The 16077-nt window shown below is 41.6% G+C and overlaps 2 protein-coding genes across 4 annotated transcripts in view; both read right to left on the bottom strand.

Annotated features, from left to right (window-relative positions):
- Positions 1 to 16077, bottom strand: part of LOC306917958 (uncharacterized protein) — a 338291-nt gene that overhangs the window by 190505 nt on the left and 131709 nt on the right. The window lies entirely within an intron of this gene.
- LOC306917976 (cysteine/serine-rich nuclear protein 3-like) lies at positions 9314 to 10762 on the bottom strand (the record flags this gene model as incomplete). The annotated part of the gene is made up of 1 exon (XM_079530877.1): positions 9314 to 10762. One exon carries the CDS (start codon positions 10760 to 10762, stop codon positions 9314 to 9316), a length of 1449 nt encoding a protein of 482 aa, XP_079387003.1.

Genomic DNA, 16077 nt, shown 5'->3' with positions numbered 1-16077 from the left:
CCCAAATCCTCCGTGTTCTTCTATGCAGCCTACGGCGTAGCAGAAGAGGTGCAGCAACCTTCTTTCTGTCAGAAAGTATCTGTTCTGTGGGAATACAACAAAATGTTTGATTATGATTTTTGACTGTTGACGTGTTCAAGACAAACAACTGCTTGCATGTGTAGTTATTATTATTATTATTGGAAATAAGGTAAGATACAGTAGGTAAGATACAGTAAGTGGTGGACATTAACTAAGTACATTTTTAATCAAGTTTTTGCAAGCACCTGACTTTAACTCTATTTTATTTTTACACCACTACATATCTAGTTAATTCAAGTTTGAGTACAAAGCATACCTTTCTGATAGCCATGTTTAGTGAAAATGGGCATAGCTACAAGCTATTTAACTTTTTTGGGTTATTATTTTGTTCAATGGCATACATTATAATACAGCCTTGATTGCAATACATTGTAGCCTACTTTGTAGTAAGCTTACATTTAGCATAGGCTACTTGAGTTCGGTATAGGCCTACATTGTCCAGTGTACAGTAGAGTAGCAGTAGAGTCTAGGCCTACTGTACATTGGTGGACAATGTACACTAGACTGTCTACTGAGTAGACTTTATAAACGTGAACAAACTTTTCTCACCACAATGGACAGACTGTTCTAAACCTTTTTTTTTTACCTTTTCCCTGCGCGTCCTTGAACAGTGGTGAGTTGTGTTTCATGTCTACTTAAGTCATCAGTAAATGGCTCTTGCTTCTTGTGTTCTGAGTCTTCTACTCACTCCAGAGCGAGTTAAATATTTTATAACCATATGGAGTGTATAAGTGCAAGGAGGACAAGTTAGACAACACTAACGTTTTCAAATAGTTTGTGTGACACACTGTGTGTGTGTGTGTGTGTGTGTGTGTGTGTGTGTGTGTGTGTGTGTGTGTGTGTGTGTGTGTGTGTGTGACTGTGTGTGTGACTGTGTGTGTGTGTTTGTTTGCGTGCATGTGTGTGGAGTGTATAAGTGCAAGGAGGACAAGTTAGACAACACTAACGTTTTCAAATAGTTTTTCTCAGGTCTTTAGTGGCGTTTTCTTTCAGCGTCTGTGCAGTGACAGTCCTGTTATACTGTAGGCTATGTCTGCGACGCACGAGTGAGTCTTTCTTCTCTCCCTTCAACCTCTCTGTCTCCTCTCAATCTGCCATGTCGCACACGTGTGTGACAAATGAATGGCATCGATGCGATGCGGTGGTCACTGGTCGGAACACCCGGGACTATGCGTGCTTGCCAGTGATATTATTAGCCTTTAACACTAGCGCGTCGGAGCGGTCAGGCTGACCGATTTTGAAATTTTGAAGTGGATTTTCTTTGCCCATGAAGTCCTGAGAAAGTTCCCCTTGCATGACTTTTTCTAAATGTTCGATTCAAACCATCTCTGTTTTTTTTTTCATCTGAAACGTTTTGGAAATATGATTTTAGACATAATTCTACTAAAATGTCTGCTCTTTTGCGGTCCGTGGGACCGCTCTTAGAGCCCTCACCCTTTCTCCCCCACAAGCCGTGCTGTTCACACCTTCCTCCCGGCTGGAGACGGGCATTGTTCAAGCTAATGTGTCATTTGCATTCCAACCTACATGTGGAAGTCCACATGTAGGCAAACTTACATTACAAACTTACATAAACTAAATGTTGTTTTAGATGTTATATTTCTTATATGCGGTTTGCAGAAATAACGATGTCTGACTTTATTTCTCGAAACGGAAAAAGAAATATGTTGACTATACACACCATCTTTAGCATAATTATGTTGGAATAATAAAGTTTATAGCATTGTGACTATGTCGCGCATATTCATTTCATATATCAGCGCATCAAAAATATTTTTACTTTATTTTTCGGAGGGCACGCTAAACGAACAGTGTAAAAATGACATGAATCAATGACATGAATCATTCCAACGCGATAGACCTCCTTCCCTATAATGTATCCCCTCTATATAAAAATGACAATATATAACGCTAATGTCGTATTTATTTTATTGTCTCAATACAAAGATGGACAGTGTAATTGCTGCGCAAGGGTAATTAATTATAGTGACATGTGAGCGCTATATTGAATATATAGCGCTCAGATCGTCACTATAATTATAGTTTCTGAAATGAAAAAGAAAATATGGTGTGTTGACTGACTGGCGTATTGTTTCCACCTATATCTATTGAGCATAGCTAAATAAATACATAAATACACTGCAGCCGCTGCCGACCACACCACAGAACCAGCCTACAACGCCAAGAGCTGCCAAGAGGGCCCAGAATGGTCCACAGACACCAGACACCCCTACCCCCAAGAAGAGAAGGCAGTGTCAGCTTGACGGATGTGGAAACAAGACGCTAATCAGCTGCCATAAATGTGACAAACGGGCGTGTGGAACATGCACTGGTACATTTACTATGACATGTGTCAAGTGTATCTAAGCGAAAGAAGAGAAAGACAACATTTTGTGTGCCATCCAGATAAATGTACAGAAACTAATGCCATAGGATGTTTTCCTGATTTTATGTCACACCTTGCATGCTTTATATTGTTATATTGTGTAACACTAAGAAACAATAAACATTCTTGAATTAACACAAAGTATTCATGTCTGACTTTATTTCTCGAAACGGAAAAAGAAATATGGTGTGTGGTATTGTTTCCACCAAGCGCATAGCTCAATAGATATAAATACATGTTGACTATACACGCCATCTTTAGCATAATTATGTTATAATTTATGTTCATGGATCCAAGTAAACAGACATTGTTTTTTTTTACTACGGTACAAATTTGGTTGATTCAATACAGAAACGAGACGGTAAGATGCGCTGATATGAAATGCGCGACATAGGAACGTGGTATGGTACAGAAACTAGCTATAGCTAGCGCTATATTGAATATATAGCGCTCACATCGTCACTATAATTATAGTTTGGTAAACTGAAATGAAAAAGAAAATAACTTTTCTGCACGCGACCAGTGGAACTGATTTCCACGCATCACGGCTCCCTTTTTTCTCTCTCCCTGGTGTATATATAAACCGTGCTGCTGCTACGGATCTCTCTGCTGGCACAATAAATCAAATATATATAAATGACATCGATCATAGGCGGCGGCTAGGCCAGGCTTAGCCTTCCCAACAATTATGCTGGGTATTTTTAAAATATATATAGGCTAATATGTGGCTAGCCGGCCGCTCCCAAACTCCCAACTCCTTTGTCTGTAGCCTAAACTTTTCTGATTTGCACGCACGCACGCACAGCTGTCGCGCATATTCATTTCATATATCAGCGCATCAAAAATATGGTGAAATATGGTGTGTTGACTGACTGGCGTATTGTTTCCACCTATCTATTGAGCATAGCTAAATAAATACATGTTGAAAAATAACTTTGAGTTGTCCTGTCGAGTTGAAACGCTGCCTTGAATTAGTTGGAATGTGACATTTAGAAGACAATGGCAAGTCGTCAACCCCCCGCCACGGGGGGAGAGGTGTGAAGAGATGCAGGGAGAGAGTGGCCAATGGAATTGCACGAAAAACACCGGTCAGCCTGACCGTTAGCCGTCATAGTAGTAGTGATTTTAATTCAGACATGCTAGTGTTAAGACAGTTTAGAAGCACCTTTTTTGACAAATAAAAGCCGCGTTCAAAGACATATTTGACGTGCATTTATAATAATAATAATTGTCACCTAATAAAAATAATCTTGAAGCATATATTTACAGAAACAGTACAAATTTAAAAAAAAATGATTGAAAATAAATCAGAATACAAGGAGAGCAAGTGTACCTTGTGTGACTTGGAAGGCCGCTGGTGGCAGGGATTTTGATTGATTTTGAGTTACCATTACTGTGTACACCCCACATGAGACCGCATCCTCTTGCAGGCTGTGGGGAAAGGTGGCCACTTTCCAGGGGCCGCAGCCTGGTCGTTTTTTCAATGCAAAATGTCTAATAGCCACAACAAAAGGTGTCAAGTTAAAAAACAATAACCGGTAATGATAGTCATTAACCATTTCCGATATATAGGCCTACTGTTCGCCACACTAGTAAGTGCTGGCAAACAGCCGACCAGGCAAAATAACCTTGCAGCATCTTTGAGCTGTGCGTAACCCTAACCCTGGGGGGTGGGCTTCTACATTGATGACCGGCATAGATGGGAGTCTACCGCAGCTATCTTGCCAGCAAGGTGCTAACTAGATGCAAATTATTGACGGCCCATTCATCCAAACAGAAAAGTACTATTGAATTGTATTAAACAACGTCAAACTCATCAACATTGCAGCTGTGCAAAAAGCTTGAATTATCCTTTATCTGAAAAGTGTTAGTTTCATAAAAATCCACTGCAGTTATTATGAGCTACTTCTTGTCAAGGAATTCCTTGAAGGTGTTTTTTTTCCTAAGTATTTGAGTTTGGAAGCACTCGTTTTTAGTAAAGCAACATCCTGCTGCCTCCTGCATTATGTGCAAATTCAAAACAGGTTGTATGCAGGGCTGTTGAGTGATATTCAACGAGCAATCCCAAACTCTGACACGGAATTTATTGACAGGAAACGGTGTATTTTTATGAAACAAAAACGTTACAGATTGAAAGAGGATAATTCAAGCTGTCCGTACAGCTGTAATGTTGGCGAGTTTGACGTGGTTTAATGCAAATATATAGGACTTTTCTGTTTGGATGAATGAGCTGTCAATGGGAAGTTGCACCTAGTTAGCACCTTGGTGGCAATATGGCCGCTGTCTGCATAAGGTCCATTCACACCACCTGAAGTTGTTCCGACGGGACGTTTTTGGTCCCAGCTTGCCGTCTAGTTTGAAGGGTACTCTGTTGCATGCTTAAATTAAGTCCTGTTCTTGGTTCTAGTGTGGAGGTTAAGGCCTCATCCGTGGATGTGTTCAGTAATGTGGCAATACAAATATATACTTACTCCCAGTTAGACTGCTTCTCCCCAATGGAGTTGCAGTATGTAATGACATAGTCATTAAAGTTGCAATGCTAAAAAACAAAAAAGGTAGCAGAAATCAAATCCGATCTGAAAACTACAACGTTGTCATTACCTATAATGGATTGAAATGAAATGATTACTATATTTACCCAGGGTATCTGAGCTAAGCTCAAGAACTTGTTTCCAGCCAGGCCCTGCTCATAGAACATTTCATCGTAGTGGTTCAATGCCTTGTCCAAGGGCACTTCAGCGGTGGTAATTTTAACGTGTCGGACCGCTGATTCGAACTGGCGACCTTCCGGTATCAAGACTGCTCCGCAATCCATTCGGCCACCGCTGCCACTATCATGTGTGACATTATCGCTATCATAAAGATACACTTCGTAATGCCTCTGCCCTTCGAATCTGGAGCAAAACAGCTCACCCATTATTACTCAACTCCATATAGGTAGTAACTGCATTCTGTGATAAAACTGAATGCGTTTACTTACGACAAAGGTCCAATGGCCCTTTCCAGGCTTCCCCTCTAAATAGGGGCCCATGACGCTCTTGCACGTCTTAAGTACATTGTTCTGTGGAAAATAAGGAAAATCATTACTAATTTAACAAGGCTGTACAGACTAATTGTTGTCTTGTTATGATTAGGATGGCTTTCAATAATGATTACTGGAGTGTCATGTTGTCAAAAAGAGCAGGATGGATGCACAATGTGAACGATAAAATAAGGTGAATGAAATGAGATTTTTACTGAAGTCTGTACCAAAGACACAGGTTCTAGGCTGAGGACCATAATGCTTCATTTCATGGGATGTGTTGTGAACATTTAACCTTGCATTGCAGGCATCTGTGATTTGAATATTATGTGAATATGTCTTGATTGTAGTTTTTATTAATTCCTCAGCTCCAAGTATAAAGTTCCACCATAATAATGAATGACACCGATTGCTGTGTGGCATCATCCAGGAGAATAATTAAACGGACAAAATATTTGCTTGCAGCCTTTTTGGAGCCATCCAGTATTCTGGACATGATCTGGGACGTGAAGACGGCACACTCAGGGTGACCCTTTCAGATATGAAGATAGCATGAGTTAATTGTGGATATTAACAACAACATTGGCAATATTTACAATGGCAATGCACGGCATGCATGGTTCAACATAAGTCACATTTACCTTGGCTTTCAGTACAAAAAGGGCGTCCATTACCTAGAGATGGAGGAGAGTTCAAGGAAAGAAATAAGACATTTTTACAGATTTTTTTTAAAACACATTTAACACTTTGATGCATCCAATAAGTCAACGCATAAATACCTCATCTGGTACTTCCATATTGGGGGCATAGAGTGCCCGGAAACTCTTCAGGGACAGGGAGAAAGACCCCACCTCCCCCAATACGAAGTCCCCGGGAAGGTCCTCATTCTTAATGATTTGAATCATCATCTTCGAGGGCTTTGAGAAAAAGAAAGATTGCAGTCACTTTTAGATCACTGCAGAGGAAGGTGTCACAGAGCGAGGCAGGATTTAGGACCTAAACACAGACAGAGTCAAGGCCAACTAGGCCGAAACACGTACAAATTGTCTGCTCGTCAGAGGTAAATAAAATCATGTGAAAAAGGACATATATTGAGTGCTGGCATTTTCTTCATTCTATCATGCATCATCGAGTCTTGCACCTACACGTATAAGGATTGTGTTCTCTAACCTGGAGTGTAGCGGCAGTACTCTTCTCTGGGCAGCCAACAGAGTTGAAGGAACTGAAAGAACAGGGGAGTAAGGCACAGGGATAAAAGGACACAGGTGAACACCACTGACAATCAACACTGATAGGCTGGGGAACTCAGAGGACACAGTAGGCTAATCACAGTACAGGTTAGACAAGGCAGGCAAACAGTAACAAGGCATACAGGAAACACTAGGAACAAATGAACAATACAAAATAAAAGCACACAAGGGTAACACAACTCTAACTGGAACTAAGACACGATATTACAAAATCACATGAAAATAGTAAAGTAAAACTAACTAAATACAGAACATGTCACAGAACACAAGTTAATTAATGCACGGTCAAGGAAGGCAATGCCGGGCGCCCGCTGGCCTAGTGGTCCAGGCGCATGCCACATATAGGCTCTGGCCTGACAGCGCGTTGCGTGTTCGTGTCCCGCTCATGATGGCCCTTGCTACATGTCTCTCCCCTTCTCTCTCTCCCTCTTTCCTGTCTATCTTCACTTGTAACTATCAATAAAGGCAAAAAGCAAAAAAAAACCAAATCTTTAAGGAAGGCAATGCCGTTTCTGCAACTGTCCAATAGGTGTACAGCCATTCTAAAATAGGATCAAGCCCAATCTTTGTCTTTTTTAGCAGTATGATTAATATCTTTCTCTACGCACGCACGCACGCAAAATTGCTGCTCTGAGGGCAGCTTTTGAATGCTGCTCTCAGGGCAGCTTAAATGCTATACATAAAACCATGTTCAATTGCTACTCTGAGGGACAGGGAGAAAGACCCCACCTCCCAAAATACGAAGTCCCCGGGAAGGTCCTCATTCTTAACCACCATACAGCCCAGTGACCACATGTCAAGTGCCTCTGTGATCGGGAGGCCCAGGAAGAGTTCTGGTGATCTGTGGGTTGTAAAAGAAAAGGATAATGTTAGCAACTTTCAAGTTTCTTCAAGTTCTCAATTGCACTTGTTACACTTTCCATTTTAATATTTGTTTGCATTGAGCTTTCAGTGAAGCAGATAATAAGGCTCACCTATACTGAAGAGGAGGTCTGATCCTCCGTTGCTTGGTCTCAGAGACAGGAACGGCCAGACCAAAGTCAATGAGTTTGACTTTGAGGGGTTGTTGTCGTTGGTTCACCAGCATGATGTTGTCTAGTTTGATGTCTGTGTGGATCAGACCGATTCCCTTCAGGGCCTGGAGTGCAATGGCAAGCTGCAAGACAAGAATAAAGAGCATGATCAGAAATTCAGAAATTCAACTCAGTATCTTTGTATCAATATTTTTTCCATTACTTTAAAATGTAATTGTCAAAGCCATACCTGCTGTATGATGCATCTCGTCTCCATCATGGACATAGGGACATGTCTCTCGTTCAAGAAATCCAGGAGATTAACATCCAGAGACTCAAACACCATGCATCTCAATCCTTTATGCACAAAGCTGTCGTAAAATCTCACTGTTCCACACGTGTCAGGGTCCAGGACTTTCATAATTTGCAACACAGCCATCTAGGAATACAAGAAAGATTTAGATTAGATAACTTAATGATAAATCAGAACCAAATATTAAAATCTTCAAGAACAATGCTATTGCTTACCTCATGTGCTGCCAATTCATCGTGATTGTGGCGATTCTTCAATATCTTGATGGCCACTGTGTCACCGGTGAACGTGCTGATGGCTTTGGCCACCGTCCCAAAGCTTCCTTCCCCCATGAAGCTCTGGACCAGGTACTGGCCTCTGTCCAGCAGGTCCATCTCAGACACCATGTAACTCTCTGGACCTTCCGAGTGTTGGGAGGAGCTGGAGGTCACCATGACCAGTGGTGTTGGGGACGGGACATCAACAGAGTTGAACACGCCGTCCAGCTTGTCTCTGCCCCCCTCTGGATCCGAGCTAAACAAGCAGTTCATTGCGTCCTGCTCGACTCTGTCCCACTCTGGATCAGAGCTAGTGGGGAAGGACATTATGGAGTGTCGTTTTGTAGTTCTATTTTTAACTATTTGTTTGGGTTTGAAGTATTCTGGTCTCTGGCTTACTGGTGTGTTGATTCCTTTTAGCTTGCTGTGTACCAGATAGTCTTTAAGATTTTTGTTTTTTCTGTAGGCTGATATAATTTTATATTCCTTTAGAAGATCATCTGTTCGGTTCTCAAAATTCCTTTTTAATCTGTTGTTGGCTAGTCTGCTCTGTGTTGAATAACTGGTTACTAGGGCTATTTTGGGGGCTTGATCCCGTACTCTTACCTCTAAGAAGGTATTGTGAGCTTTCCGTAGGAATGTCCTGGTGTAACCTCGTAGTCTGAGAGCATTAAATAGCGTTTTACAGGCTATTTTGAAATCACTTCCTTGCGTGCAAATCCTATGGAATCGCAGCAGTTGTGATTTGACTATCCCTGTGTACGAATGTGGTGGGTGGAATGACGTTTTGTGTAGTAAGGCGTGAGTGTCTGTTTCCTTAAAGAATACTTTTAAGTCTAATTTCCCGTTTGTGTTGAAGTTTGGGCCCTTGAAGATTGTGACATCAAGAAAGTCAATACTTTCCGTGTGTGTCACATATTTTATCGTTATGGATCTATGATGGCTATTTAACACATCAATAAATGCCTGGAATTAGTTCATCTGATGCATGCTATAGCTTGTGCAGTGGACCCGAGGTGTAGTCGTCTGTGTTAAAGAACAAGTCAGAGTCCGAGGAAAGGTCCATGTAACTGCCCGATGAGTAGTCTATGGAGGGCGAGGGAGTGTTGGGGAAATCGTCAAGCGAGCTGTCACTAAGGAAATCGGTGGCTTGATTGGCATTTTCATCGAGACAGTCTGCAAACAAGGCCCTATATGTGTCATTGTCATTGTCACAGAGGCTGAGGGCGTGGGCCAGCCCTGCAGCTCCATCGTCCATGTCAACCAGACCCGGGCTTCCCCCGACGTCATCCGAGTCTTCGCTTTGGGAAGGGGAGCACGAGGAGTCGGTCATGTCGCTGCTACAGCTGTTCTCCTCCACCACGGAGCGCTCTGGACTGAAATGGTAGGAAGGGGTGGGGGGCATGGTGAGAGGAAGCCCTTCGTCCTCGGCGGAAAACCCGAAGGGATAGCTTTTTTCCGGGGCATCCCCTGCTGGGGGTCCCTGGTCCACATCCAACTGGAGATCTTCTGGAGCCGCGCTCTGGTGGTCCAGTTGGTCAGGCGTATCATCTTGTAGCCTCTCTAGTTCTAGCCTCATGACGGTGTCGATGTAGTGGGTCTGCGCGCGTCTGGAGTTGAACTCTACGCGTCCCTGAATGTTTGCGCAGCCGTCTTTAGTGCAGCATGGGAGGCATGCGTCCATCTGGCACTTGATTCCTGCCAGACTGCATTCACAAGTCTCTGGCTCACAGAAACCCTGGCAATTGCATCCAGAGTCCTCCCTGAAGACACGCAGGGAATGCAGCTGTCTCTTCTCCTCTTTGTCAATGTGCTTCACACCTGCTGCTCGCAGGAGTGCCTGTCTGTGCTTGTAGGAGTACGGCTGCAGGAAGCTGTTCCCATCCTCCAGCTCAGCGTCGGTAATGTGGACGTCAGTGTCTCCGTCTGGGACCTGGTCTGCAGTCAGTCGCTCAGATTCTCTCTGGTCAATGGTACCATTGGCCATCAACTGGTGTCTCAAAGCCTCAAGCTTCTCCTCTCTCCGTCTCTCTCGTAGTCTCTCTCTGCGCCAACTCCGTTGTTCCAGGGCGTGCTCTGCCATTGTGTACCTGCGGAGAGTGCTGTGCCTGTGCAACATGCCCAGACTGGCACCCCCGCGAAAGGGTACGCTAGTGAAACCCTGGCATTGTGGGAAGTAGAACACCGTCACCAGATCAAAGCGCACGTTGCTCTGCCTCCCTTCCAGTTTTGGCCTCTTCAGAATAGACTGGATGGGTTGACTGGCAGCAGGTGAAGCAGAACCATTAGTTGTAAAGTCCTGGCTTTCTGAGGAGCTGCTCTCCCCATCATAATCCCATTCCGTGGAGGCAGGAGAAGGCAGGGACGATGATGGAGGTGAGGAGTAGAATGGATCTTCATCGTCGACCTCCTCAAACTTTCTTTTCAGAATACCTCTCATGACTCGACGGTGGTGCTTCACTCACGACGGAATCAAATATAAAGGAGAGCTGGAAAAGTAGACGTTTCGGACTGGTTGGTCCTTCCTCAGGCAAGATTCTGTTAGAAGAATGATTAGTTGTGCTGGAGCCCTGGTTTTATGTGTTCCTAATGGTGGGCGTGACTCATAGTCATTCGGCCAATTAGCTTTGTTGATGGGTGTGGTTTACTTGGCCATTGTTTAATTCCGTCCAATCAGAATCAATGGGTGTGTGTTCTCTTGTTCTGGTTTCTTTCATTTGTAGTGTGGTTTTTGTAGAGGCAACATGTCTTTACTGGAGAATCAGTAATAATAATAGACTTCCCCCAAGTTACAGGTACAAGCTCGACTGGGGGGACCTGGGGACTTCAGTGCAATGTACCTACATATGTTGCGACCGAAGGTCGCAACATATGTAAGTGTATGTAAGTACATTGCAAGGAATGAGTGCATTCGCCATTTACTTGAAGGAAGCCTAATCCAATCACTCTTAGATTATCTCCAGTTTAAGTTTAAGAGTTTAAGTTTACCTTATTGTTGTAGGACTTTTGGTTTATTTAGCCTTATTGGGGTTAATTCACCCCATGGCTCCATTTCAACAAAGAAACATTTACATGTGTTTCTCTTTTGTTTCCTGAGCCCGGTGTCTAATGGCCCATTTGGTGTCAGTGACACCTCTATGCTTCTTGTCCCAGGCTGGTTTAGAATGTGCTAATGTGTCCCCTATTCAAAGTCTGATTTCCATTGAGTGTTGGCTTTGTCTATGTGGCTGGGGAGTTTTGGTACAAAATCAAAACAACTTGTCTAATATTGTCTAAGGTATATAATGACATAGTAAAATGTTGAAAATGAGTGGAATGCCCCTTTAATAACTGGTTTTCCAGTTAATCTGGAGAAAAACCATTCAATGGTCGAAAACAGAGTCCACTTGAACATAACAGTCCACTTTGGTTGAACAATATTTAGTCTACTAGTCTAGTGATCCATTGAGGAGTTTCTCAAAGTCAAAGCAGGAGCCAGCATAAATATAAAATAACATTATTGGTATAGCAAATTCCAACAAGGCATTTCAATGTGCTTTGCACACATCAGGAAACATATATAAAATCATAACTAAAACAAAAATACATAAAACATTACATTGCAGAAGAGAAAGAAAAACTCAATCAAATGCAGTGGGAAACAGAACAGTATGTCATTGTGATGTAAAATAAATAAGAGTGCCAGCATACCTGCGGTTTTCTGGGAGTTCTTCCACATGTGGTGCATAACAACTACTGGTTTATAATAAACCTTAAAAGTCAGTATAGTAGTTCATCCAAAAATGACTTACTCAGTATCTGGATAAATATGTACAATCTAACTATTGAATAAGTGGATATGAATTAATTGTTACTGCAGCAGAGCCATTCATCTTGAGGATTTCTCCACATTATTTCAGTAACATCAGAACCAAGGAGAACCAGCTCTGGTGAAGAAACAACTGCTCATACTGTGATTTACATCCCATTTATCTTAATTTATCTTGGAACACTTACAAACCACAGATAAAAAACAAATCTTGACTTTAAACATTTATTAAAAACAAGAAAACGGAAGTAAAACAGTTAGGCCTATTTGTTTCAAACAATATTTATAAATAGTAGACAAGCCTTCACATCTTGTCTTTTACAAGTAGCCTATATACAGCACCCCTTGTATTTTATGTGTTAGGTTGTAATGTAGGTTCAATTTGTTTCCACTTTAGTATAGAAGACAGTGGTCTGGTTTCTGTACAGGACTGGAACAGCAAATAAGTATATTGTCAAATCAAAGTCTCATATCCTATTGTGCGCTATTGGTTTCATTTCATTTCTTATCTATATTTACAGTGAAATCCCATTGTGTAATGTGTAGGCCTGTGTGCAGAAACATGTGTCCATAGTATTAATAAATGATCAGGATAAGTCAAGATAAATCAGGATATATCATTATACTTATTCAATTATATCCTATATTAATTATTTGTTTGTTCAGTAACAGAGGTTACTGTCTCCATATCCAGTCATATAAGTCATAGTGAAACTGGAAGGGATTGAATGAAAATACACTGAACAAAAACATAAGCTGATACATTTTTGCAGGGTTCTCTCTCAATATGGTGGTGATGAATGCACTTTTATTCAATGTTTTTCAAATGCTAAATAATGAACAAACCCCACATTCTTTCCCCATGTTAAAATGTACACATGCTAAATGATGATGGCTGATGCTTCATTCACTATATGCATTCAAATGCAGAGATTAACGTGTTAATGGTCACTCGTTGTCTGGCATTGGACAGATCACCTGCTAATGATCACATTTTGGATGAACTGAGACCATTTCACACCTCTTTGACTCTGATGAGTTTCAGCAGAACTACAGTAATAGGTCTATCATCACATGGAACTGTTATCACTCTTTCAGCTTTCTAGTGTGCAATGTTTCAGGTGTGTTAAAATGGCTATATGTTCTTGTAACAATCATTGCTATTATTGTTTGTGGTGACAAATGTTAAAGTGCAATGTTTACTTACAGTGAGTGCACAACATGCTGCTGTTTGTTTTAAAAGGCTTTATACCCTGCTGTATATCAGTGGTTCCCAAACGTCACGCCAAGGACCCCCAAATAGACACTAATTTAATAGCCTTTACTAATACATATATAGGACATGGATGGATGGAAACATGACCGCAAGGACGTTCTATCTAGTATACAATCAATAAATGTAGAGATATAAGTTAACTGGAAAATATGAATGTTTTAAAACCTGTTCTGGGCCATATTTAAGAACGTACACAACGCATATTTCAAGGTAACACGTTTTATTTCAACCATGTTTACAACTTAAAACATATATCAATAGAACAATTATTTACAAAATGTATTGTGCTAATTTCTTCTCAGTTGGAATGCAGCCAATGATGTGAACATAACACAATGTCTAATATAACATGTCTAATATAGGCCTACATAATGTGCAAGGGAAACAAAAATACATAAAACATTACAGTGCAGAAGAGAAAGAAAAACTCAATCAAATGCAGTTTGATGTGATGTCATATACAGTACTGGTATGTACAATATAAACTTGCAAGTGCAATATTAAATACAAAATGTAAAATAAACACATGAAATGTATATAATATACTAATATAGAATCACAGTCTGTTGTGCAGGTGAGAGACAACACTTAGCAGCAGATAATATCACACATGTAAGTGTATACATAACATCATCTATTAGCAGCACTGCAACAGCAGTGTGTATAGTATATAGTCATATAGTAACAGTCAGTGATAGTGCATGTGTTCTTACAGTATAACTACTAAGAGTACTGTGATCACAAATGGTACACCCCATGGGTCACACATGATCTCAGTTTCAGTTGACTGAAGTGTCTTAGGTAGCATAGTGTCCTGTCTGGATCAGTGTTGGCTGACATCACCATATTGTGGCGTTGTCATTGTCAAACATGTACTGTACACAAAATCCAATACCAATAACTGGGAGTGCATTACATTTGCAATGGTTGACCCCACAAACACCTTGAGACGGTCATAGGTGAGGCATGGTGATGAAGGGATGGTCCAACACCTGGTCAGGTGTTATCCTCCCCTCTGGATCCAGATGAAGCATTCGTTTCAACAGGTCCATGAAGACGTCACAAGATGTTTCATCAGCATCGCAACGCAGGGAGGAGAACACTTCTTCCAGTGAGCAAATCACACATGTAAGTGTATACATAACATCCTCTATTAGCAGTTCTGCCTTTAACTCCTGCACTGTGTAATACTCCTCTGGTTCCTGGAAAACACAAAACAAAACATTTTTAGTGATCTGATTGAATGACGTGCAAAGACAGCCTATTCTTGAACATTTCAGAGATGAAGTTGTTACTCCAATATTAGTTGCAGTCATACCTTAAATCTCCATGTATCGTCTTCCTGAATGAAATAGCTGCAGGTTGTTTGTCCAGCATCCAAGAGGGATTGCTCTGGCATACCAAGTGTCAAGAGGATGGATTGAACCTGTAGAAAAAACACAGGATATTTCACATATTGAGAATATTTCATTAACAGTGTTAGGCTATAACTATGAATTAAAGAGTACAGTCAGGATGCATGTAGTAATGTACAGTGCATCAGCACAATACTCACCACATCATATTCAGTCTTCCCGCCAAAGAGATCACGGAACAGCATCCCATTAACCACCATACAGCCCAGTGACCACATGTCAAGTGCCTCTGTGATCGGGAGGCCCAGGAAGAGTTCTGGTGATCTGTGGGTTGTAAAAGAAAAGGATAATGTTAGCAACTTTCAAGTTTCTTCAAGTTCTCAATTGCACTCGTTACACTTCCATTTTAATATTTGTTTGCATTGAGCTTTCAGTGAAGCAGATAATAAGGCTCACCTATACTCAAGAGGAGGTCTGATCCTCCGTTGCTTGGTCTCAGAGACAGGAACGGCCAGACCAAAGTCAATGAGTTTGACTTTGAGGGGTTGTTGTCGTTGGTTCACCAGCATGATGTTGTCTAGTTTGATGTCTGTGTGGATCAGACCGATTCCCTTCAGGGCCTGGAGTGCAATGGCAAGCTGCAAGACAAGAATAAAGAGCATGATCAGAAATTCAGAAATTCAACTCAGTATCTTTGTATCAATATTTTTTCCATCACTTTAAAATGTAATTGTCAAAGCCATACCTGCTGTATGATGCATCTCGTCTCCATCATGGACATAGGGGCATGTCTCTCGTTCAAGAAATCCAGGAGATTAACATCCAGAGACTCAAACACCATGCATCTCAATCCTTTATGCACAAAGCTGTCGTAAAATCTCACTGTTCCACACGTGTCAGGGTCCAGGACTTTCATCATTTGCAACACAGCCATCTAGGAATACAAGAAAGATTTAGATTAGATAACTTAATGATAAATCAGAGCCAAATATTAAAATCTTCAAGAACAATGCTATTGCTTACCTCATGTGCTGCCAATTCATCGTGATTGTGGCGATTCTTCAATATCTTGATGGCCACTGTGTCACCGGTGAACGTGCTGATGGCTTTGGCCACCGTCCCAAAGCTTCCTTCCCCCATGAAGCTCTGGACCAGGTACTGGCCTCTGTCCAGCAGGTCCATCTCAGACACCATGTAACTCTCTGGACCGTCCGAGTGTTGGGAGGAGCTGGAGGTCACCATGACCAGTGGTGTTGGGGACGGGACATCAACAGCGTTGAACACGCCGTCCAGCTTGACTCTGCCCCCCTCTGGAT

This window comes from Electrona antarctica (assembly GCF_951216825.1).
Source record: "Electrona antarctica genome assembly, contig: scaffold_40, whole genome shotgun sequence".
Taxonomy (NCBI): Eukaryota; Metazoa; Chordata; class Actinopteri; order Myctophiformes; family Myctophidae; genus Electrona; species Electrona antarctica.
Note: the sequence above shows the minus strand (reverse complement) of the source record. Positions and strands in the feature narration are given on the sequence as shown.